At 30.9% G+C, this 27,557-nt stretch overlaps 1 protein-coding gene across 5 annotated transcripts in view; it reads right to left on the bottom strand.

Moving 5' to 3' along the window:
* The window catches only part of LOC126817486 (eyes absent homolog 1), a 118,193-nt gene that overhangs the window by 38,541 nt on the left and 52,095 nt on the right, over nt 1-27,557 (bottom strand). For 3 of the 5 annotated variants that reach the window (XM_050544495.1, XM_050544497.1, XM_050544498.1), the window contains exon 3: nt 1,130-1,194. In XM_050544495.1, the coding sequence (XP_050400452.1) occupies nt 1,130-1,194 (65 nt within the window). Of the gene's footprint in view, nt 1-1,129; nt 1,195-9,784; nt 9,861-16,400; nt 16,728-27,557 lie in introns of those variants that run through there. The other 2 variants (XM_050544500.2, XM_050544499.2) reach the window with 2 other exon arrangements.

The raw sequence follows: 27,557 nt of genomic DNA, 5'->3' as shown, positions 1-27,557 counted from the left end.
TGTCAAGTTTGACTGACATCTCCAAGAGTTGATCAATCAGAGAATATTTTCTCAATCCTCTAAATTAATCCAATATGGCCGAGGAATATGACAAATGCTGCTGAAGAAAACTAGAGTGGTTTATGTTGTGCCAGAGAAATCTCATAACTGGTCCTTATGCCATTATTAACAAGCGATTACTATTAACAGATATTGTACTGATCATATAACCCCCCCTGTCAGTCGTTTACATTAATTATGTACCAAATGTATCTATTAATGGCACAAATAGTTCTATTTAAGTGGTAAGTGAATGTTTCAAACCAAAAAAATCATATTTGACCAAAAATCTAATACAAACAAGACCTAATAAAAACAATTCAAAATAAATGAAATCCACAAATATTTTGAATGATTGTTTAAATACATGTAGCTACTCTCTTTAAATAAGAACTGAAAATTAGTTGACCCCTTTTGAAATCTGTTAAAATTGTTACTGAGGTTAAAGTTTGATAATTGAGGCATTTTGACCTAGAGAGATACCAGTTTTGATGATCTAACCATCTGGGGAGAGCGAGAGAGTTTAAAATGAGGTGTTAATATTAGATGGTAGTAAATATGACTGATATGATGACAGACAGGGTGAATCTAATTAACACTTATCGTCATTAATTATAATAACACATTATTTTTATAGTATACTATATTATTAACAGGGCTGGTCTTATAAAATTGTTTGAGTTCAAAACTGTATGTTTCCAGAGCCCTTAGTTCACAAACAGTTTCAGTTGAATTCCAGAACAAATGTTCTTCTAGATCTACTTATACCAAAACAAAGATAATTTGATAACATTTTGTTTAAAAAGTTGACATTATTAATGGCCTGTGTTCTAAAAATTGCTGTTTAATTGTTTCATGGTTTATTTTAAGTGTAAAACAAGGTATTTTGATAATAATTCAAAATGTTTAATATTAATACAAATACTGTATGTAATAAATCCTGTCCCATACAAGGCACTCACCCACCTCAGTTCATATACTGACACTGTGAATTATCAGTGTAAATGAAAAATATCTACAAAGAAAAGTCACATACATTATATTATCTCAAGTTAGTAAACATAAAATTTCTATAATAAGTTGTAATTACCTTGTATTGTTTGATGATATGCTGTCATATACTCCAGAATCTTTTTCTAATCTCGTTCTCTTCACCTAGAAATAAATTAACACATACATATTAGAGGAAAAATTTTTTAATAACTAAGAAATTTGTTCTTACCATAATCTGTCAACTTTCTGATGCTGTTGTGTATTCCATAATATTAATGAGTAAAGTATACAATGTATGTTTATTCCAACCCTTACCATATTCAATATACACAATCTGTTATATAACTTATAAGATAACTGCCATCTAATAAACCTCCTTTTTGTCGGTGGAAGCGGACGTAAAATACAACTAACAACAACTTATAAACCTCCAGAAAATTTAAGCCATATTCAATACACATTGTCTGTAAGAAAGGTTTCCACTGTTGGAAAGATAGCTCATAACCATCTAATTAACACTAAGCATTAAATAATATTTCTATACATATTCAGATTTACACAAATTCAAACATTTTTATCAAATTTGTCAGTGTCCAGTGCATTGTGCATTTCATCAATCATGCTAGATTTGTATTTAACTCAAATACACATTGACCATTCTCCAAAGTTCACAATAAATATAAACTCTATGAATTGTACAAACCATCAGAGTTTCATCGATGACGAAAATGTGGATAAAAAGAAACCTACTAATTTTCAAAGAAATAATTATTTTGTAGTTTATCAACCAACAATAATTTAACCTTTCCAAAGAAAGAAATTAGCTGTTAATCTTATCTTTTTGGTCATTCTTCTAATTAACAGTCAAAAAGTACCACAGCAAAAAACAACAATGAAACACATCAAGTTTTTCACCAAGCCTAAATAACACTAACTAAAGCACAGAGCGTGAATTACCATGATTAAAGACCTCACCTGAAAGCCTGTTAATACAGGTGACTTAATGATTGTCTGTCATTCCTGAATTAAATACATCAACTTAAAACCCCCATTTAGAAAATTACCATCTGATTGAATGACTGAGAGAAGATAGCCAGGTTTTATTCTAACAATTACACTCTTTGTCTTGGAATATCGGAATAAGTGTTTTTACAATATGCTGTACAATATTTGCACAAAGAATCAGAATTATCAAAAAAGTGGATTAGCTTATAAAAACTCATATTTAAAAAGCTACAAAATCTATATTTCAAAGTTACTCAGCCTTACTGAGTGTTATTTCTCTTACAGAAAGATAGGATGCCAGGCAACAAAAAATACGCCCACAGCAGCTAAGTCATCTGGGCTGTTAACAAGTCTTTTCGCATATTTGTTCTTTTGTCAGTAATGAGAACATTTACAACACATGAAAATCTGATTACGAGTAATATATATATAGAGAAATGGGCTTTATTGTCCACTTGACATAAACTAGGTCATTTCAGGACTAATATTTGGTATAATTATATTTCAATAATTCGCTTGAGTGTAGGGGTCTTTAACAGTAGGACCCGGAGAAAACCCACAAGATTGGACAGGCGACCCTACTCTTTGTCACGTACAACTGGGGAATCGAAACGTTGACTCAATGACAGGCCTTATGATACAACGCGCACGTGCTAACCATTCGGCCATCCAACAACCCTGATTACGAGTAATAACCCATTAAGTAATTATCAGAAAACATTAGAATTTGTTTCGATTGATTGTCTCATGACCTTTAATAATTTATATTAACTTGAGCCTCTAGAGTGAATGAATGAATGAAATAGAGTTTTAGCCTCAAGAGTGTCCATATGACGCCAGAGACAGGCAGACGAGGGAGACGACAAGATACTTGCATATAACATCTGTACGTGAAAATTTGAAATATAATGTCATATATGTACAAGATATATATTAGGCCATAGTCAAATAAATAAAGTCAATATTTAATGCCAACCATTGTGTCTTTATGGTACATATATAATACATATACATGAAAGCATACATGACTGTGCACAATCTAGAAGAAAGCATATTGTGTATTATATCTGGAAAAATGTATATTGTGTATTATATCTGGAAGAATGTATATTGTGTACTATCTTGAAGACTGTATATTGTGTACTATCTTGAAGACTGTGTATTGTGTACTGTGTACTATCTTGAAGATGACATATTGTGTACTATCTTGAAGATGACATATTGTGTACTATCTAGAAGAATATATTCTGTTTACTTTCTAGAAGATTGAATATTACCATTGTTAAACCTGTCATTGCCAATATCATAAAATGTGTAATTTGTTTTTGGGCAGTGCTTCACAAATTCCAGTGATATCATTCAAGGTAATGTGTATAGCAACCATTTTCATAAAATGTATTCAGTTCAACTATACTGACTTTACCTGATAAATAGCTGAACCAACCTCAATTATACCAACAATAATATAGACAATGTATTTGGTCAGCCCAGAAGTTTAGATTGTGATAATTTGTAAATCATCACTAAATGATAAGTTAAATGTAAGATACAAAGACAATCTATTATAAAATATATATATATGAATGTTGAGCACTGGGTAGTTGTATTTTACCATCACTGAAATCACATATTGATATTGGAATAAACCATTTCCATTTATTACAAATACTGTTCGTGTTGTGAGTGTTCCAGGCACTAGTGGATAATACATGAAACCTGCACTACAAAAGATTTAACAAATCATATATACATGCATGGGGTTGGAATGGCCTAGTGATCTAGAGTGCTTCGAACTCTAGCTGGCCGGGCACCTCTAGCTTGCGGTTGTGGTTTTGATCACTGGTGTGGCGTATGTAGCTTGGAGATAGGGGCACCTTCTCAACCTTGTGGGTTTACTCCAGGAACACTGGTTTCCTCCCACAGAAAAGACCCCTGCGCGTGCGCTAAGCATAATTAATGAAGACAACTTGTCTACGATATCACCATCAGTGGAAGCAGATGTTAAACACGAATAGAAGAAGAAAATATACAATGTATAACAAACCGTAAATGTACTATAAAAACACACAAAATAACTTCCAAAAGGCAGAATTTCAATCATCATTTTTATGTCTATGCAGACATACTCATATATACTTTAAAACCAGTAATTATACATTTTATTCCATTCATAGGGGTTATTATTTACTGCACTGCCAATCTGCCAAGATTCTCTGTACCATAGTATTTGGTAAAGTATGAGAAAAAGACTATTTCTACCTTGAGCTTATAATATACATCCATTAATCATGGTCACAATTTATAAACATAACAGTTTAGCATTAATATTTTAAGAAACTTACATAATGACCTTGAGGTCATATGTTAGTACTTGTGTCTCAATTAATACAAGATCATAACCAGTTTAATGTAAAATACTAAACACCAAAATAGAGAAAATGTTTATTTCAAGTGTTTCAGGGTGTCTGAAGCATTTAAATTTCCGCCCTAATATAAACCAAATTTCCGTCCATGCCATAAACTTGGAGTAATAATGACTAGAATAATGTGTAAAAATTCCTCAGGTCGTCTCAATATTTATTCAGCTTTGTAACTAACGCCTGAAGCATGGATAATAAGCCGTCTTCCAACAATACTTGTACAAAAAATCAACAAATAAACTAAATTCTAGCATGTACAATATAAAATTAGTCCTCAATTGCCATAAATTGTTCAAATTATCAACAAATCTCATTAAAAACATTTTTTTTTTCTTCAAAATATTATTGATCAATTTTGGTTTTCATTGCCTCTATTAACTACAGAAAGAATCAGCTATGCTTTATGCATAATTGATATTAGATTGTAAAGTTTTGTATAACAGCTTCTGAGCTAGAATTATCCTCTTAATTTTCACAATTTTACACTTGAATACAGTGTAAAATCAGTGTTATAATTCAATAAGGTGGTTTATTTGGTGTGGAACTTCAAGACAATGTTTTCGCCTTCAATCAAAGTAAGAGTACATCATTCCATTGTACGTATGTACATATTCAGAAGTTTAACGAAGACGTTAATATTTAAACTTTACCGCTTTATTCTGTAACTTTATTTGACAAGCATAATTAACTTGACACAGCTTTAGTTATATCACACACGGCATGTTGATTCAAAACGCAATTAACTCCCCCTGAAATTTACTTGCCGTTTATTTTTTTCTCGATACAAAAAGAAACTGTGACGTTAAGTCAATGATAGCCTTATGTTACTTAATGTTGGAAAATTTGCCACAGGGGTGATAAATTCAACACAAAAGCTAATTTAAAACAAATTTATAGTAAATATTGTCACAGACAGCCAACGATATATTTACTCCTCAAATACTAGACCACAATCTTGACTAGAAATGTTTAAAAATAAAACGTCAGGTATTGTATAAGTGTTTCTTGACTTTTGACAAAAAACAGATGGACAAAAACTGAATAAATTTGTTACAAAAAACATGCAACAATAATGGCCTGTATTCTTTAAAATCAGAAACCTTTAACGACAATAAAAAAAAACCCGCTTTACTAGTGATTTATATGTATTTGCTTACTCAATATACATCTAAATAGAAATGTACAAAATATATCATTAAGATTTAGTGTGTATACTGACAATATTATATATACATGTATTAGGTAAATAGCAGATCACTGATTGTCACAGGAACAGTTTATTTTGTTGAAGAAAAATCTTTGAAAGCTGTGGGGAAAATCAATTTGTGTTAAAATTGTATTTAATGTTTAGTCTCTTTAGATGAAAGTGATAAGATTTTTATGTAATTCTTGGGATGTTATCAACTTTTATCAGCATGTTATCAGCCATCAGTCTAGAAGAAAGTGTTATCAATTAATTATACCATGATTAAGACTCAAAAGCTCTTGATAAGGAAATAGGTTGGGCGGTTTCTATTGGCTTTAACCATAAAACTATTAGTAGAGGTATCATCACCCTAATACCTAAACTAGTGGTGACTGAAAATTGAATTTATTTTTTTTTCTTCAAAGTTATCACTAATTGGGTTGATATTTTGCTTTAATTGTAAAAAAATCTTATCTTATTTCATGAAATTACTGTACGTTTTCCCTTTTTACAACAAATTTTTCCAGTCTTTCATACAAATGTAGATGACATTATATTCTTCAAAATGTAACAGACACCATAGTAGTCTCAACACTTTCAAGATAATACAATGCATGACCTCATCACTTTAAAATGAAAGGCATAAAGAATAGAATTACTCAGAAGAGAATTTATTCTTAACATTATACATTTCTGATCATTAACATAATTATGTTAACTAATAATGATTGTAATAATCCAGTCAGATATTTCATTACAATTTAAAAACATTGATAACTTCACAACTTACCATTGGTTCCATATAAAAATCTGCTGATGACAATGTTAAAATTTCCGTCATTGTGGATTGCATTTATTACACCAAATTAAAATGCTGAATATGGATTTAGAAAAACATAACAAACATCAGAATAACAATATTCAAGTAGTAGACGTTTAGTCAGGCCATACACAGAACACAATCTTCATTAAACTTTTTGTAGTGTTTACAACACTTAGTAGTTTTAATATATAAAGTTTGTTCCAATAGATCAAGTTGTTTACAGTTCATAAATTATTAGAATTATTAACAGAATTTTACATTCTAAAAAACTCCAAACCAAACCAATATATCCAAAATCAGATCCAAGCACATGATGTAAAACAAAACAGAAATCTAATGAACAGCGTACACACATATAAAATACTCTGCTGTCTTGTCAAAAATAACATCATTTGAACAAAATTTTGTGATTCCTGAATGTTAAACAAATAATCTTCATCACATATCCTTGTCTTTTAGAATTTTCAAAAGTATTTTTGTAACTTTGTATGGTTTCACTATTTCAAATGCATCCAATCCCTATAGTGTTAAAGTTGTAAATGAATTAATTAAAGCAAGTGTTATGAGAACTAACTTTATCTACTATCTTTTCAACTTGTGTGACACTTAACATTCTGTTTAAACCACATGGGACATAAGACTTTAATTTTGGCATTTACATCTCAATGCCATAACACCCCTTTAACAAGACATCTTGGACTGTCCTGTTAACAGATTACATCAAGAGTTTGGCTATTCCATTACTCTCAATAGGATGAGCAGCAGGTGACAGAAAAGTGCCAAGCATGTTGCCATGGTGACCTATTAAAATAATCTTGTTGGTATTTATTAGCAGCTTATCTCTTCAAACTTTAGAACTCAAAAACCTCCAAATATTCCCAGGGCAAATAAACAAAAACCTAACAATTTTGATAGGATCAATGAACAACATTCTCACAAAAGTCAAATGACATTATTATTTTTTACAGTAATGATTAATGAGCAACACAACTTAAGTTAAAGCAGAAATAAAATTCAACACTGAAAAAACATTTTTTGCAAAATTGCTAAATTACATTACCAAATTAAATCATTACCCAGAGAATAATTTTGAAAATATTGCCATTATAAAGTTTTGAAACAGTTTTTAAAGACATTATCATGGATTCATTTATTCCTAGACAAGACCTAAAGTAATACAAGAATATGATGTTGAAGCCCAACTGAATTGTCTAATTTTAGCTCTAATGGCTGGATTTACAACTGTCTATAATATAAATGCATAATATCATTAGGTTTACCTCGATAATGGACAGTAAATATATTGACAGTTAGTAACAGACGAAATTTTAACCAAGGTGTTAAACCACGACAAGTATCTGTAGAATGCCTTGTTGAAACTCCTCTCAATAGAATACAGCCTCACTTTGTTTTAACACACTTGCTTTTAAACCATGTTTATCTCTGGACTAAGATGTGTAAAGCCGTGTTATTTTAATGTAAATATTTCCTCTATTTGTTTTTCTACCATGAAATTCAACCAATTACGCCCTTCATTTAGAATGATTTGATTTCACTAGACAATAAGCACTAGTCAAGTGTGAAAACAAACAAATTCAACTACATTTTGTATTCATAAATTTATAATATCTTTTCCCAAAACACAAATTCATCAATAAAGAACCTAGTAACACTTTGATATTTCCACACTAAATCTATTAAATCAAAAAGACAGTTTTGATAAATTATTTCATATTTCAATAATAAAATAATCAACTCAATTTCAGTTATTTGTACCGCAGTTGTTTCTATATCGTTGTTCTGAAGGGCTGACCCAGAGGAGAACAAATAAAATTGGTTAGTTCTATGCATATTTTTACAAACATTTGTGATTAGTATCAAAAGATCTGTGATAATTATTGGAAGAAATACAAACAGGCAGTTTTTGTATGACAGCCTATAAGTTTCCAAACTGACAATTTTTAGAGGCATCCTATAATTATGTCTCTACACTCATTATTTATGTAAACAATAGGCAACAGTTTTTTTTAATTAACCCTGTTAATATGCTTTGCCTGTTCCCCAATCCCTATTCAGATACAAATCTGAATAAAAATATTGCTTATAAAAAAAAAAAAATACTGAGGCGGATCCAGGAATTTTTGCAGGAGCAGATTTGCCAGGTTCCTGTTAAGGAAATTTGACGGTTGATAATACATGATGCTTTCATCGTCTCAAAATTACGTAGGCATACATACATACTGAGCTTTTTAAAGAGAGAAATCCAACATAGCCCGTTTGACATGAATTTTTATAATGAATTATTAGGATCATATTGTGATCCAATTTCATTGATGCAAAGCATTAATTGTGGATCACATATGTCTACATCATTATCTCTACTACACTGTGAAATATAGAACTACTCTCCTTAAATGAACAAGATTTCAGAAAAAAAATAAAATAACACCACTGATTTCAAGAAAAACAAACTGAAACAATCATGGAAAAAAAACAACCCTGGAAATGTTACTAAATAAGTTAAAACTGTTGCCAGGAAAGTTGGTACTAAAAGGTAATAAGAAAACCAAACCAAAATGAGCTCTTTAGTTATTGTAATTGAAGACTAGCATTTATCATAAGAACCATTTCTACGACATTCAAATTAATTAGCCCTTTAGTCTCTATGTGACGAATATTGCCAGGTTTCATTGAAACGTTAGAAAAGGGCTGTTAGGTCAAAGGGTCTGTACTCAGTGGAAATGAAATGAAATGAAATGAAATGAAATGAAATGAAATGAAATGAAATGAAATGAAATGAAATGAAATGAAATGAAATGAAATGAAATGAAATGAAAAGAAAAGAAAAGAAAAGAAAATGAAAATGAAATGGGGTTTAAAGTCCCACTGTTCTGTTCCAGTCAAGCTATTTGAAGTACAGGATTAAGCTTAGTATGTAAGCAGATGTCTTGAAATACATTGAAAAGCCCAAATATCTAACCTTTTTTTCTTCATCTATCTACCTATTCATGATGTAGCCTTGTAGTATAACGAATCAACAAACAAGAGGAATGATGTAAATAATGAGTGTAAAGTAACAACAACTGTACAATGCTTCACCAACTTTCCCTAAAAACATCACTGTTTTACATTAATACAACTCCAATGATTTTTTCAGGTTTTGTGTCAAAAAGTCGGATTATTGCATTACAAAATGTATTCTACTGAAAGAAGATAATGAAGCTGCTTCAGACAATATTCATGAATAATTCAAGAATTCTTCAATACATTCATGTTGGATTGATTTACATATTGAAGGGGACTCAAGTATAAATTTACCTTAAAATTGCTCAACATTTTTCACTCCTTGATAGCACTATGGTCTTAATTATTTAGGGAACATGCCATGTATATCTGTATCTTTCAATACTCTTGTGGATGCTTATCCTTTGCTTGGAAAGTTTAAATATTTAAAATTGAAATCCTATTAGAACACACCAAAAAACTTTATTCCGTCTTTCCACAGTTAAAGAGATACTGCTGCTTTGAGGGCTTTGCTGGTTGGTAAAAAGATAGGTTGTCGGGCAACAAAACACACCCACAGCAACTAAGTCAACTGTGTAGTCCATAAGGCTGTCACAGTTCTATTCTTTTGTAGGTAAAAACACTAAAAAAATGATCAAGGGCACCAACCTATGAAGTAATTATCAGAAATAACTTAAATTTGATGGGCTTCTAGTTATTCCTGGAGTGTGCTATGAAGGAAGTTTTGTGCAGAAAGAGTAGGCACTGCCTACTCTTCATTAATCCCAACTGTCAAGATGTACACAGGACAAGAATGATTTGCACTAGTGAAAGGAAGGGGAACCCAAACCCAAGTTAACAAATCCAGGGGAAGTTTCTCTGTCAACACTGGTATTGAATCAAATTTGAGAAATCCACTGATCCATCACTGAGATACACATAACTTATATCTTACTCTAAAAGTGTACGTTCTTTGATTATCAATAATAAGATTAGTCTTAAGGTTGTTTTGAATGCGATATTCAAAATAGATCACATTTATATTCTTGTAGAGATTGATAATTCCTTTTTATGATGTGCATTCTCACATGGCTAAATAACCTTAACATAAGAGTTCAGATCAGAAGGTCTCACACAAAATACCTTATGGATATTGATAGAATTTGTAGTCTGTTGAAATCTGTTGTTAAAATAAATACAGGATCTAAATATGATTAAGAAATAAAATGCTTCAATATTTATATGTAAACTTCTGAAATATTATCCTTATTACTTATCTACATAACCATATATCAACAGGGGACAGTGACAACCTTGATTCACAACAATAAACAACCTTCAAATCACACCATAGATGATCTGGCTGGTTGCTTGCTTACAATATTTATCCTGAATTAAATTTAAAAGGAACACATATTTTAACCTTTCATAAAAAACTGAATTATTTGGTACCACTATATCAACCTTGAGTGGGCCCACTTTGTAAGCAGTTCATTTTTTAAAATAATTATGATGGGTGGTTATCAGCTTTCTTTATTACTCATCCTGCTTTCTGATTCTTCTATCCTCAATCACGGATTCGGTTAATATTGAATGCTAGCATATTGAAAATAGGTTGTTTTTATGCCAGTGTCTTTGATCTAACAAAAAGCCCAAAAGTGTAAAATATGTGTCTAACTTATTTCCATCCTTAGAAAAAGACCCAGGGTAAAATTAACCTGTCTCATGACGGTCTAATCCCAGCTCACGTTCCCTGTTGGTGGGTGAACATTCCAACGCTTGGCGAATTCTGCTTCGCAATGATAGGAAAACTGAATAAATCAGCAATGAAAACATGTATTTATGTTCTAGAAAACAAAATGTTTGTGTCTTTGAGATAAAAAATATCCACTTCATTTCATTGGGTAAAGGCCCATAGTTCCATTCTTTGAAGCAATCTTGAAGATTGGGAAATAATCATGTTGGAGGGGGAGGAATCAAAAATATTATTATTTTAGCCATTATAATTTGGCTTGGTCCCAAACTCAACTCATTATTAGAATTTATTGTAACATATCTAGAATATCTGACATTTTCTCTTAAAATCACACCAAAGGTTATCCTCATCCATCATTGACAAATTACAATCAATTTACTACAGTGTATATTAGAGCATTCAGTATAGTTCACATTTACTAACCATTTGTCTGTCATGATACCAAAGTCCTAGTAACTATAAGTTATAGATATTAGTAATTACTTGCTGGTACAATGACTAACATCCTTGATTTGATTTAAGCAATATTTTGTTCAAATAAGATAGATATTGTATAGAATGTTGGTTAATAACTGTATTTAATTTTTTGTTTAATATCAGAGTACATTTGTAATGAAAGTTATCAACATTTCCATGACATTCCCCTGAATGGTCAATCAACTCACAGAACAGTGGGTCAGTTTTATTTTTAGATAAACAATGGAAATAGTTCATGAAAGAGGCCACAAAGGACTAGAATTCAACAATCTATGTCTGTCATGTTGGAGGAGAGCAGGTTCTCCACCCCATACTTTTATTAATTTGCCCGAATTAATCATTATGATTTATTTTCAGCAAGACCCCAATCTTCTCACTTCCATGATAAGTTGTTTTAAAATCCAGAAGACAAATAATGAATATTATGCGATTATATCTTATTTCAGATATAATATATATTAGTGGTTATTCATTTTGTATTTTATTCCACCATCAGTTGAAGCCAAATACCGCAAAAGAATAGTTACAATCCGACACAACGTAAAACTAAACCAAATTATGTTAACTTATCCTACCTCCGGTAATCGAGCTCCTCCAGGCCATCGAGAATGTGAACTACTGTACTGTTAGCAACTCAGTTATAAAGCTTAGGTAACAAGAGAATTATCTTAGTGGTTGTATTTATATTAAATTAAACAAGATGTGATTTTCTATGCATGTATTCAATGGCTTAATAATGGAAGTGGTTTACTTGCAACAACCTATATTTCTTTAGTTTAAATCAGTTTTTGAAAGTATGTATAATTCACATTATTATGTAAATTTATTAACAGAAAACTTGCCTATATTATTATGAGTTGATTTTTCATTTAGCTGAAGAATGATTGGAAATATTTTTCCTGTATTTTATTAATCATTTGAGTCATTTATTTAAAAATATTGGAATTGATGAATTTCTGATTTCCAACAAGAAAAGTCTTTTGACCCAATATCGCTCAAGGGTGTAAGCAAAAATGTTAAAAATTTATACATACTGTAGTATATGTATAACATGTCCGTACTGGACTTTGTAACGATGTTCACATGAGAATAAACATAAAAAGGTATGTTCTTCATTTGAATTATTAAGATACTTTATTATGATACTACATCCAATAGTTATAAAAAAATATTAAATTTAAAGATTTAAGCTTTCAGATCAAATTAATCCTATCAATCAGATTTTGAGCCACGACTAAAATTATTAAAGACAAAAACAATAGTTTAGTTCACCATACATTATGCAAGAGCTAAATCTGCCTATTGCAGGTCTTTCTTTAGGCCTGAAATGTTATATAAAGTATAAATTAGACATTAATTAACTTATCCAGACCATAATCAACTCTCGATGTCATCGCTAGCCTGAGATGTTTATTGGATTAGGTTCCGATTTGCTGTTCGACTTCCATTCATGATTTAATCATGAAATGGATAATCGAGACTATGTTTTTTATTGTACCGACTTAAGTAATGATGATCGAGGCTAGGCCAAAAATTGAGTCGCTAAAATCTTGGTACAGAGTGGATCAATTTGACTGAAATTTTCAGCAAATTCCCTTTACATTATCTAGTTTTTAACTATTATAGTGAGAACTGCCGGCTCTTTCTTTATCTAATATCCCATAATGTGTCTTTAATTAAGAGACATTTACAATAAACCACTGCACAGAGTAATGACAATCTAATTACATCAACTCCTTATGTGTCCATCAAGTTAGAGCGGGTAACTAGGGGAAGTCAGTGTGTAAATGAATACATCTACAGTGAGATTAATACGCTTTCCTAACACCCAGAGCGCTTTCTTCAGACACCTTGACCCAAATCTCTCAACTATTATAAACAGTTATGGCTTCTGTTCTTAAAGTGCAAGTACACCATTTTTATCATATTTACACTAATTTCATCCGAGTATTTCAAAATAAATTGTCATAATTTAGTCCAATCAAATTGTTATGAGGCATTATGTGTCGTATCACTACTGCTGTAGCACATGTCAAACCACCAACTATTGAACAAATTATAGAACATCCAGTATATGAATACTGGACACCAAATGCATATCAAAATAAACAAAACACAGGAGTACGGTTTCAACATTTCTTTAATCCATATGTAAACTTGATTCAAGCTGTTACCTATGTGTACCCTCCCCAAGACAATCCCTCTATCTCTCACAGGCTAGCCGACTGACAAGTGGTATAAGATGTTCTGGCTAAAGTATACACTTTCGCATGCATGACACTAAAAATAACTTTAAAATTATGATGCCAAAAATGACCCAATGAAGTTTAGAATGCACATTTAATTTTAACTAAAGTATACATTTAAGAGAACGTATCTAATTTTAAAATTTTGATAAGAGAATTTTTTTTTTTATAAAACATTTAATTATATCTAGTGATATCAATCAGTGTGTACCCTATATAACTGAATGAATCATAACTGTTCCTGTTAAAAGAATTAATTCTAATGTTAGTATTAGGTATACATACATACAGTACTCTATAAAAATATATGAATTATAAAATAATTTTACTATATTATCAAATGTATTATAAAATAATATCGCTGTTAGTATTATGTATGTATACATGTACATATCCTACATACTGTAAATGAATGAGTTATAAAATAATTTTCCTCTCATATAAATTATGAATTATAAAATAATTTTACTGTTATATAAATGTATGAATTATAAAATAAATTTTCTGTACTTTGTTTTAATCAATGCAAACGCTTTAAAATAGCCTTTGCTATTCTGATTTTAAAAGCCAGAAATACATTCTTACACGACATTGTAACTGAATAATAACTTCAATGTTGGTGGTCAATATATATATATATTATATCACACAGCCCATGTTCAAGTTACAGTTTTGCTGTATCATAACTGATATGAACAATGTGTTATAAATTTTGACAATGTTCCTAATAAATAAAACATTGTTCGGTTTATTACAAATCAGAATATTTTATTATCAATTCATTTATTTATATCCTGGATAAAATATATAAATTTGATTTGTACCACAGGAATTTAATATAAATGAACTAATGGGCATGGAAACCGGGTATACTTACTCAATTTACAACAACTGATACCACTTTTCATTTATATGTAAGCTTCAAAATTTTTATTGTTCTTTAACAATTTGATAAGGCTGATTATTGTTCTGAATTTCTGTCAATTTAATACACAATGGTGTCCTTTTACATCAAACATAATCTCCATTCTATAAGTAATTTACTCTATAAGTAATAGTAATAATAAGTAATGTTTTCCTTAATGCATTTTATCAAATTAAAACTCAGTATTCATTACTGTACCATACCCCATGTGTCGATGTTATTTGCAACATAATATTTTCATTTTATACCTTATTAATTATTTTACACTAAATCTGTTGCTATTACTTTAATTTTTTTATTTTTCAAAATGCAATTGTATTTAGTGACAGCTTGATATTGTATAATATACATTTTATTTTTTAAATTTATTTCATTATAAAAACAAATTAATTTCAAACAAGAATGTATTTCATAATTTATATTGCAAATTATTCAAGGATGATTATTTTAGAATCATGCAATAGGACATAACAGATTTAATATATTTTATTTTAAAATTAAATCAAATATAACTTTCTGATGATTTCTACCCTATCAAGTAATCAAAAAGTATGTTGGTTGAAAAAACCTAACAAAAAATGATTGAATTATTAAAAATAATCAGATCCTATCAACTGCAACAAAATTACTGAATCCATGTCAATTTCAATTTCCTATTCCTTGTCTTAAGACAATAGCAAATAATTCTTTTTAACCATAAAACCTTATCCAAACAAATTAATATACTATTTATTTTCTTTCTGGCCTAACATAGCCCAAAATCGAAGACATACATTTTTATTTGCTTATTCATATTCAATGAATAATCATGTTGGTATAAAAAAAAGTATTTGAGAAAGACATGAAATAATCGAAAAATATAAACATGGGAGGGGGAGGGGCTGAGAGCAATAAAGAAGACCCTTTAAAACATTCTGCTACATTTAGTCAGCAACCAGCAATTAAAAAAAAATAATTCAGAATGTGAAATATAATCTTATTGATGAACACTTTGATTAACTATATGTTGTAATCTTTAAAATATTTTTTTGTGGTTATTGATAGTGAGAAGCAATACAAAAAATGGTCTTTAATTTTGTGTCCTAGGACTGTGCTTAATAAATACTGAAGTAAGAGATTCAAGTAGTGACACTAGACTACAAAACGTAATTCCTATAAGCATCTCTTACAAAAAATGATGTAAATTTTGATTAGAACTTACTTAAGTAGCTATTAAACTCAAAATATTGGAATTTAAAATGACTTTTGAAAAAAATTCCACCTCTCTCCCCTTTTCAATAGAAAAATTGTATAAAATTTACTTAAGGAACAACTAACTGACTTATGGCCCAAAATAACATTATCCAAGTAAAAAACATATTTGACCTAAAATATGTGTAACAGGTGAAGAGCAAAAGAAGGGACGGGACGACAGTTATCATTTAGCCAGCTGAGTAAAGGAATCACAATTTATACAAACTGCGTCACCCAAAAAATTACTTATAAATTTTAAATCTCCAGATTTAATAAATATGAATTATACTTTACCTGGTAGTACGATTAACCAGAATTATCCATTATAAAATCCAAGTGTTAATAATCAGAGATAGCGTCCGTGAAATAATCAGCTTCACGCGCGACCACGGTAGATACACAGTTGTACACTGTAGTACATTGTATTGTAATTCTGAATACCCTAGTTCACAATTGCTACCTTGAAATCACAGTTGATTTTATACGCCTTCTGATCGGTTTTAAAACAAGATGTCTGTTTGTCTATGTATAATAAACCGATACGGATATACAGATTCTAATAAATATTAGACTAGGTTTTTACAACCTCTATTCCAACCAGTATTACAAACCAAGACTAGTAAAGGACATCCATATTGTAGAGATGTATTACAATGTTCAACTATCAATACAACTGATTCACAACCAAATACTCTTTTCTCATTGGTCAATCATCGGTCAATCAATTTTTCAATGGGTGGGGCCTATGTCTGTTATCTGTCAATCACAGGGAAGAATATGGGAGGAGCTATAACAATAACACGTGAAAATAATCTATTGAGATGGAACAGTTATCTGTAAGTTATATGAACAATCTGATGTTTTCAACATATACTTCAACATGTCATTTTAAGTCTACTTAAATAAATCATTTTATTTTCACATTAACATAATCTACCATATTTTCAAATAACTTCATTCAAATACAATTAAATGCAATTCATAATAAACTAACTTTAATCCGGCTCAATAGTCAACATTTTTCTACATTTGAACAAACATTTCTACAACAATTAAAGTTTAATCAAATTCCACTGTGCCAACAAGATTACTAACTTGTGAAGAAGGTAAACATTGCAATTTAAGGTGGGTGTCAATAGACAATAGATGTATTGTTTTATAATTAGTGATGGTAAAACACCTTGATTTACACCTACATGTTATTTACCTGGTTGGCAAGATGTCTTCATCTGGTAACAATAAATTACCTGTGAATGACACACTTGTTAATTACATTAATTAGAACAGACTAACAAGACTGTTATAATTATAACCATATTATGATAAGACCTGTATGTAGAAACCATTCCTATCTAGATGTTTAACTGTAGTATGATGTTTTTTTAAACATATAAAGACCCAACAAAACTGAAATTGTTGGGTGATGAATTAAAGAGTGAATATTCCTGTTATCCCGTTTACAACAATCAAACCTGCTGTACAATCAGATCAGTGCCTCAATATTCTAAGCAAACAAGATCACTGTACTCTGCAATCCCGAGTGGATCATTTACCAGGCTCTAAACAGGTAAGCATACCATTGCTCATGCAAGACACCCACCAATATTCAATATATTTGCATCAATTCAAATTGTGTTGAAATACTATCCAAATGACAAACTGACCAAACTGTGTGGAAGTACTATTAGATTGCAAAATGAGATGTTCCTATTATGCAATAGACTAACTATACAGGTCACATCTTGTTGTATAAATGATGAAAGGACAAAGTAATAGTCTGTTACAATTCTTACAATAGATATTGTTACTTTTAACAGGTAATTAACATTTATTAAGTCAAATGTTAATTAATTTCACCTGGCAAGGTGGTAGTTTATTACCTGGTCTGAACATTGACATCACACCTGGGCCAGTCTACAAACACCTTGATTCATTATGTAATTAGTTTATCATCATTAGACATTGTTTTCAATATTCCTTTGTTATTATGTTTCAAAGTTTTCAATTAAATAGTTCAATAATTACATTATTTATTGTGATTACTCATTTAAATCCTACTTGGACTAACACGATATGGTAAAAGCTTTTGTTCTATATTACAAACTAGAGGAGATCTGAAAAGTTAGTCCAACAGCACTGCCTCTCGTCATGTCCAATGGTGGCTCCTCGACATGACTAACTGAGGAACAAAACCCATAATCTTACTTTATGTATTTTATACCAAATGAAGGAAATACAATTATTTCTGGAAATATTATGCAAATTAGGAAACTTTTATGGAAATGACATTACATTACATAGAACCCGTCTCTATTAGATACATAGTTAAGATCAGATTAAAACAAGGTCAACCTGGGTAATATTATGTGAATAAGATATATATTATGCAGATCAGATAATCTAATTTGCATATTTTATTTATTATCACATGCCAAACCAATAAATGTTTTTGTGCTTGAAATTCAATAATAGCCATATTGTTATCAATTTATACAAACCAAGCAAGCACATCCAATTGTTGGGTGTAGTTGTCATCTACAGACATTGAATCTCATTATGTGTATCAGTACCTTTGGTACGAAACACATATTGTTTTCGTAACAGTTTTATTTTTTGGGGGTTGGGTGGAGGGATGGGATTTTAGTCAGAAGTTGCAGCCAAAACTGTGCACGGTGCCAACATCCTGCTAACGTACATGTGGTTGACCTCTGTGGAACTATTTATTAAACATAAATTGGATCATTTTTGACAAACAGGAAGTGTTTTTTGGATGGGACAAAAAATGATTTTAGATTGCCCATCTCTCGGTTATTTCTCAACGGATCTTCGTTGGGTTTTCATTTTTGGATTCTTTGGACAAATTCCATATGGGCTATGACTGAAACTTTTTCGAAATTCGGAAGTTTGTTCAGTTAATTTTCGCATCAAAGGTTTGCAAAAGTTTTCTTCAGCATTTTTTTGACATTCAAGATGGCGTATCTTCGTTAGTATTTGAGGCTTCAAGATGAAACTTGGTAGGAGTAAGGAACACATTGATGCCTTCAAAATGGTATATCAAAATATTTTGTCATGACTTCCGGAAACTTCCAGAAATTACAAAGGTCTTCCAATTTTTCCCGAACATGAATAGTTCTGTGCATATTAAAAATAGACTAAAAATGACATATGATGGTGTTAGCCCTAGATATTATCTTTCATTATCTGAGACCTTGTTCCATAACACTTTCAATCATTTGGCCACCATATTGGATTTTACAAAAAACCTTCAAATTGGTCATAAAGTATAAATGTTCAAATTGTTTTAAGTCCCAAAGTTTTTTCGAAATGCAAAACATATCTGATCAATAAAAACTGCACAAACTCCTTAATATTGGTTATCTGTAAATATTCAACATCTGTTCATATAGAAAACATAATAAAATTTGTCACCTATTTGATTACAAAGTCTGATAAGCAAATACACAGATAAATAATAAAGCATTTTAAACTTGTCTGTAATAAAATTACTATGATCATATATAAGATATTAGTGATTTAGATTTTACTACTGGAGTTATTTCTTAAAGATGCCTTTATGGTGAACAAATTGTGTGATTTGATGATATATATGGACTAAAAACATATAGAAACTAATTTATGTCAAAAGTTTGTTTCAAATCCCTCTCAAAACACTTTAATCTCAAAGAAAATTACCCGATTCCGTGCGTGACTTTATTGAGGAAGAATCCATTATCAACTTGTATGTCATTAGTCACTATCCATTCACTATATACCGGGAACAGATGGTTTTGTACACCCAGCCCAAATTCGTAAAATCAGAATGGTGGATGGTTCATCAATGATATTGGGGACTGGGAGATGTTCACATAAAATGCAAAAGATTGTCAGATAGTCCTTGACCCAGACTGAAATTCCATTCTGCAACTGGCAATTCCTCCAAAAAATCACTGAATGATTTATAGTTCTTTTACAGACACTCTGACCTCTTCACAGAGTTACTCATCAGTGTTTCTTTTTAACTTGTTACTGTTCCTACACACTCTTTGATACATGTTGCTAATAGTAAGTGCTGGATGAACGCACTACACACAAAACAAAATCTACAAGATAAACCCGAGGACAAGATAGAATACATAGACATTGCAAGAAATAAACAAATATCAAATCAAGTGAATGGATCTTTTAGTTTTTTGTCTATTTTTAATAAAAATGATAATTGGCGGGATGATATGAACAAGTACATAGAACAAGTACATAGAATCTGCAATGGGAAGTTAGAGATCAAGTTTGAATAACAATATTTAATGTTGATGTCTGAAAGCAACAAATATTTGCAGGAGGGAGACAAACAACAAACTAAATGAGATTAAGACACTAGGTCATTTTCAGAGTAACATGTAGTTATTTCAATATTTCATTCACAGAAAATAAATTCAGGGAACCCAGGAAAATCCTCATGGTTAGTTTGATCAACATAAAATCCTTGTTCAATTTGTACGTTTGCAAATGTTTTCAAGAAATTAGCTTTACCGTTACATGTCAATATAGGTTTCAGCACTTGCTGATCTTTTATTTTTAAAATTCAATTAATTGACATAACCAATCATAATACTTTTTCTGTATCATTAATAACAAAGTTGATAAAATAAATAAAATCAGACATGACAAGATCAGTCGGGTCAAAAAGTCAAGTTGATTCCCACTTGAGACTACCTGAAGAAAATCTCATTAAATTAATTAGATAATAAATTACCTGCATCAAATTGTATTCATCTATCTTATCTAGTATTGATTGCTACCAGAAAACTTTTTCACATACAAGCCTTTACTGAATAAAGAACAAATCTCTTGAAATATATGTTGCCAGGCAACAAAGCACACAGCATAAAGGCTAACACATTTTGATTCTTCGACAGGTAACTGGAATATTTATATGACATTAAAAAGTGTTCAAGGGCAACAATGATGAAATGTTTCTTCCGAACGCTAAGATTAGCATAAAAATTTAAATCAGTCATATGATAATTTAAGTTCGAATCGAGAAAATTCACTAGATTTTTCAAAGTAATCAAACAAATACTAATTAACAGTTGCCTCTAAACTATATTCACTATTTCTCATATAAGATAAATATATTTTACATAGGATAATGTACAAGTGGGTTGATAATGGAGAAAATTATGAGAAAATAATTTCTGTCAATATTTCTACTGACAGAAATGATTTCAGGTAAGTTATTTGCCCCTGAATTTGATTATTTCACATTTTAGGCATAATATTTAGCCTCAGTTACAAGTGTTTGTACATAATATCATATTCATGTAAGCTAAGAAAGATCTTGTGACAGTACAAGACATTTTAAAATTACTTAATCAAATAATTCAAAATTCTACTTTCTGGAACCCCTTGCTATGGTTTGCATTTTTGAAGTACATTTTATCAGAGAGATTGAGGGCATGTGCTAGAACCCTTGTGGGCAACAAAATGTTTTCATAAATTAAAGTGTGATGAAATTCTTTTCAAATGATCTTGTTGTCTCAACTATAGTTTTAAAGTCTGTCCAAATAAGTGAATGGGAGTCAAACAATAAACTGATACAGTGCAACCAAACTATTACTGATATTTGATTTCAGTAACAGAAGTTGTTCATGTTCCTTTCTAACTCAACTTCAAATGCTCGTTACAGGCCTTTCTGTGCTTTGTTAATACCAACAGTATGATGGAAAGGAAATGTAGTATTGACTAATCCAATTGGTCAATAAACAGGTTTCTAAGCCTCGAGTAATCTCATTTGTTGAATTGTGTGCACTGGGAATTTCGACAGTTGTGTGACAAAACAATTTCTTCTAAGTCTCCAATTGGTGGGATTGTAGCATAGCTGTCTTCAGAAACAGTATTATCAACTGAAAACAAACGGGAGTAACTCTTTTATAATGGAGGACACAAATGGCATCAGGGCGCAATCTGTTTCACGATGGAGGAACAATGCTGTCTGTTCGGTGGCTCAGCCAGCCATTTTGACTGAAATTGAACATCTTTTCAGCTTTCTCACGTCTGTATGTGACTAAATAAACACAGTTTTAATCAAACAGTTTGAAAGCAGATCGAGCATTCAACTACATCCGCTTTTAACCAGGACCTGAACAATCTGATTTTAACGGTGAATTAAATTTAGATACCGTAGTCGTTATGTAAGAGCTACGCAAACATTATCCACTCTCCTCTGTGCTTCAATTTGTTGAAGTGACGTCAAATCATAAAAACAGGATGATAGTTTTAGCGAGCAATTCACAAGGAATAGCTGATCAAGTCATGGGTAATAGACCATCGTCAATAAAACATTAAATGTATATTTACAAATCAATTCTCTCTCCATTGTATTTGCTATCACAATGGCCAATAACAGAGGGAGAGATATTCATGAACTTGTAGAATATTGCTTTTCTTCTCAACATTGGTGTTTTTGACACAAACAAATTTACCCTTTGATGGAAGCAGTTTGGGGATAAGTTTTACAACGAATAGGTATATATTTTATCAGATTTTCTAGTACGACACAAAACAGGTTTTGGGGAATCCCCAAAAAAATTAAACAGTATTTTACTGCTTGATAAAGCAGGAGGTAACAAAATTTTCAGCCCTATGTATAATGTTAAGTAACATAGCATTGCCAGATAATGAATACATCCAGCAGCTTCCTGAAGGGAGGTTTGGTTTTTACAGCTATGTTGCTCAAATGAGCTAAAAGTTTGACCTGTAGAGTATTTACATTGTTTGAGTGACAGGGCCAATAACTGATTTTAGACTCTGAATTTCGATTTTTCACAGAATTTTTACAATTGTGAAATAATTTTGATAATGTAACAATATCAAAGTGCTTACTGAACATGAGAACAGTGTTTTCAAGATTGAGTCAACGGACCACAGATCATTTCTCTCAAACAGTAAATACAGACCAATGAATGGGAATGTTGAAAATTACAATTTTATGGTGCAGACATAGAATTTGAAGAAGCTAGTGTCATTACAACTCCTAGAGTTCTGTGGAAGACACATTATGCCAAGGGTGACACCTGAACACACATAACTCACCATTGTGTTAATTCAAGAGGGCATAAGTTTGAGAACTGAGAAGGATTCCACAAGCAGTCAGGTTTATCTCCTCCATGCCGCAATGTTGCATGGCATGTGTAGCTAGTAGAGGTTGTTATGGCATCCATGGATTTTTTTGTATCGTGAATGTCTAACCTACAATTATTTCAAAAATCAAATTTCAGCTGCATTATGTCGCGTCAGCACTTCCAATCAAATTAGTGGTACCTTTTCATTGCATCTCGATATAAAAATGTATGACCCATGACCAAATACAAGCCAATCCCTTTATCACAAATGTATGACCATTTTCTTAATTTACCAATAAACATTAACATCATTGATAAATTATTGTCATTTGCTTTATAATAAGCACGCCGTTGTGACATATATCAGATGACGAAAATAAAATGTCAAACCATGACCTAATTTGTGACATGGCCCAAATATGGTAGAAATGATTTCAGAAAGCGAATGACCAAAATGAGCCCCGCTTGTCAAATGAGTTTTAGTAATTGCCTTAGGCTATTACCGTCCCATAAAATAGAGGTAGCGTAATTTTCTTGTCACAGAACTCATTGATTTATAAACTTCTTGCATGGCCAGACGTACTGACGGCTTGTACAAAGATTGAATTTTTCTCGATAGTAAATTTTCTACAGATTCATTCTTATTTTCTAGACTCCATAAAAACATTTTTTCTCCATTTTGACAGGTTTCTTTTATTTTCTTGAACATGTCATCAGAACTTTGCAATTGCCTGTTTTTATATAACAGTTCTTATATTTCATTGAGTATTCTCTTGCCATACGAAATAACTATCATCATGCATTTCCTTTCAATTGAAATATAAGAAAACAAATTGTGGATCAGAAAACAATTTAAAATGGAATATACTTTTTTTCTAAATTTAAACAAAATAATCAACATGTTAAAGGGATCATGTATTCCATGGTTAGTTATGTTATAATATTATCAGGAAATGAAATTAGGTGTTTTTAAAAGAATAAATATACATTCTGCATCATGCATGACATTCCTCAAAATGTAATATTTTTATTCATGTAGTTTGTGATATTGACATGCCATTTCAATTCTTTGATCTGCACAGGCCTATCATTTGCATAATCTGTCTATACATTTTGTATGACTAGTTGTTTGAATGGTACAAAAATTGATGTGTAGGTAGAAGAACCTACATCTGTTGAATTTGAAGAAGAGTAGATGGAAATAAAAACTCAATTTCATTTTCTATTGCTATTAATTTGAGACAGAATCAATCAAGTTTTCATTTAGTACAAAAAACAATTTGTCATTTTTTTTAATCATCAACAAAGTTTCTTGAAGTCTTTTTATTTTTATTACTGTGATAGAACTCCAATTATCAACCATTTCTCTTCGGTTCAGATTTTGCTCTGTTTCATTGTTGTCATGCGGATTCTATGAAAACATATGACAACAAATCCAATCTCACTTGTCAGAACCAATCAGCATGAAAACCTTACATGACAGATGCATCATGGGAAGAATATGTGAAATCAGTGATGCATGAAGTTATTACACGAAGTTGTCAATCAACCAAGCATTTCTTATTTCTTGAAATCATTTTTGGGGGGTGCTTTAAATATCCTTTAAATAATTCCCAACAGAAATATGAATTATTGTGAGTCAAATCTAAACCATGTATTACGACAAATAAATTCTGAAAAATGTCAATAAATTGAATTAAAGTTAAACCAAATCTTAATCTCAGAATGATAATTCGAAACAGGTCAACAAGAAATAATAATTTGTGATCCAGAGTAAACAAATATGAACCAATAGATCGCAAGTTGGTTAGACTGCCAGAGGGGGGTTGATGTTCATCTTGCGGAACTAATACTTCATGATGGCTATCACAGATCTGAACAGACTCCCAGTAAATTGGAATTTAATTGACTGGAAGACCACGATCTAATATTTGTCCATTAGCTCTGGTTTTAATTTAACAAGCGTCATCATAATGTCATTTAACCACTTAAAGTGGTAGTCTTTTCTCATGATATGACAACGGGAATTTCAAACAGTTTAACCTATATATCACACAATTGTCCAGTGAGAACAAAAACTAGATTTAAGTTTGCACCTATCCAGTGGCAAGACTGCTGGAATATTAGTGCTTGGAACCCTAAAATCTTAGTGGTTCAGCAACTTTCTTGGGTGTGAGAATGAACCTGGGTACAAGCTGGCTTAAAAAATGTCAGTGGAAAAACTTAGGTTTCTTGCGTTCAGCATTTATATATCTCACATTCTCGATTACACCAATTAATGGTATATTAAATGTCTTGTTTATCAAGACATCATCAAAGCTGGGTTCTGGGTCAGCTTTTTTATTTTGAACTTCTGTGCAAAAGGCAGCATAGTCTGTGTATTTTTTTTTTTTGATCAAAGCATCTCAAACAAATAATATTCAATTTAATGGTATTTGTTTTAGATGCAAGTTAAGAATAACTGATAAGAAAAACTACATGTATTCAACAACCAGGAATTGCCATGGTAATATTCCAGTACAAAATTGGTAATGAATGTAATCCTGACGGATTTAGGACTCTTGCATAGATGAGTCCAAAACACTTATTTCACACCATGATGGCCATGTTTGGCCAATTTGAATGCATCAATAAGAAAGCATGGTACATAAGTAACTTGGTTATGGATCTAAGCAAACTATTTCATAAACACAATATTCAATCAGAATAAAATGACAAAAAGGGTTGGTTAGAGAGAATAAATAACATAGATTACTCAAATGGGATCATACATTGCCGCTATCCTTGATATTGATAGTGTTGAACTTTAACGCGTGTTGTAAATTTTTCTGCATGATTTTAAAAATATAATTGGCAAATGATTACTGGACGTTTTGCTAGAAGAGTAACATTGTTCCCACCTCAATTTGATTTTACGCTCCAATTGTTCTAATTTCACGTCTTAAATGAACAGTTCAAAATACAGATCTGCTTGAGGCAAATAATGATCTCTTCTCTAGCTGCTGTAGAATGTCCTATTGTCAACGGTTACATTCATTTACATAATTAAACCCATGGATGTTTACAGAAAAAACAAATCACAGGGTTATAATGATGTATCGTAAAATCTCGGTAAAGTTCAAAGAACATAATTAGGTTCCAACTATTAAAAAGATATGCTAAAAATTTATTATCAGAACTCTCTAAGAAGACTGGGGCCTTATATAATTAGCAATATACATTTAATCCAAAATTTTAGAGTAATTATTGGTGGAAATTAGTATTGACCAGAATAATTTTAAAAAATTTTAATCTTGTTTCAGAAGGATTGGGTAGATGATTGGTCAGAAGGTTTGTCATCTAGGCATAGTGGTGGGTTTAACCACTCTTATGTATGTGATAAAGAATAGTATCATCTGTCTTGACTTTTTCCTGGTTGCCGTTTTCTACTGAAGACCCTTTTGAAACAAAAAAAATATACCATATTTTAGTCACCATAAGATCTAAATTGTGTTGAGTGACTGTTAAACCACATTTCTTCTAATCTCTCCATGTTCCAAATTGGTCTGTGTGTACATCCTTAAAAGCGGCAAGGGAAGTACTTATTTTGTGGATAACAATAGCCTACCTTAATAATTATAGATTCTAAAATTTAACTTGAGGTAACACTGGGGTTGTTATATTGTTCTGTATGATTTTGTTGTCAAGACAACTACCCCATATAATGATTTATGGCTTTATAATAATTAATATAAACTTCCTCATCATGTAAGATTAATTCCATGCTATTAAATGCATGAACATAATACAAACAAAGTCATATTTCATATTTTTATTCGTTCTGAGGATGTCCTAATTTTCTATGAATAAAAGTATACATTTTTCACTAACATATTCTATCAAATTTAGATTTGAAAAAAATACCAAGTTTTTCTAATTTTGTGCTATCAGCTTACTTTCTTCTTAGTTTTGTCATAAATGATGAATTTCATGAATTGCATGACAACATTGAATCAATGAAATTCCTAAGTCTTGATTTCTAAACATTTAGAGGTAAAAAACAAACGCTAAATAAAATTCCAGAAAGGTGAAAAAAAAAATTGAAAATGATCAGACGGTATATTTGGTCTTTAATTTGTCATCCAGGAGGTTTGTCTTGCAATACAATACCAGTTCACAAAACCCTTAAATCATCTGGAGACAAAATATTTAAAAGGACATTCTTTAAAAACATTTAATAAATGACAAAATATAAAAGTTTTTATTCTGTTCAACATCAAATATAACATAATTGATGACTAGGTTCGATAACACGATAAAGAGGTGCAAAATGAGACTGGATAAACATTGA

The sequence above is a fragment of the Patella vulgata genome, chromosome 4 (assembly GCF_932274485.2).
Source record: "Patella vulgata chromosome 4, xgPatVulg1.2, whole genome shotgun sequence".
NCBI lineage: Eukaryota > Metazoa > Mollusca > Gastropoda > Patellidae > Patella > Patella vulgata.
The sequence above is the reverse complement of the archived record's forward strand: the minus strand, read 5'-3'. Positions and strand labels throughout refer to the sequence as shown.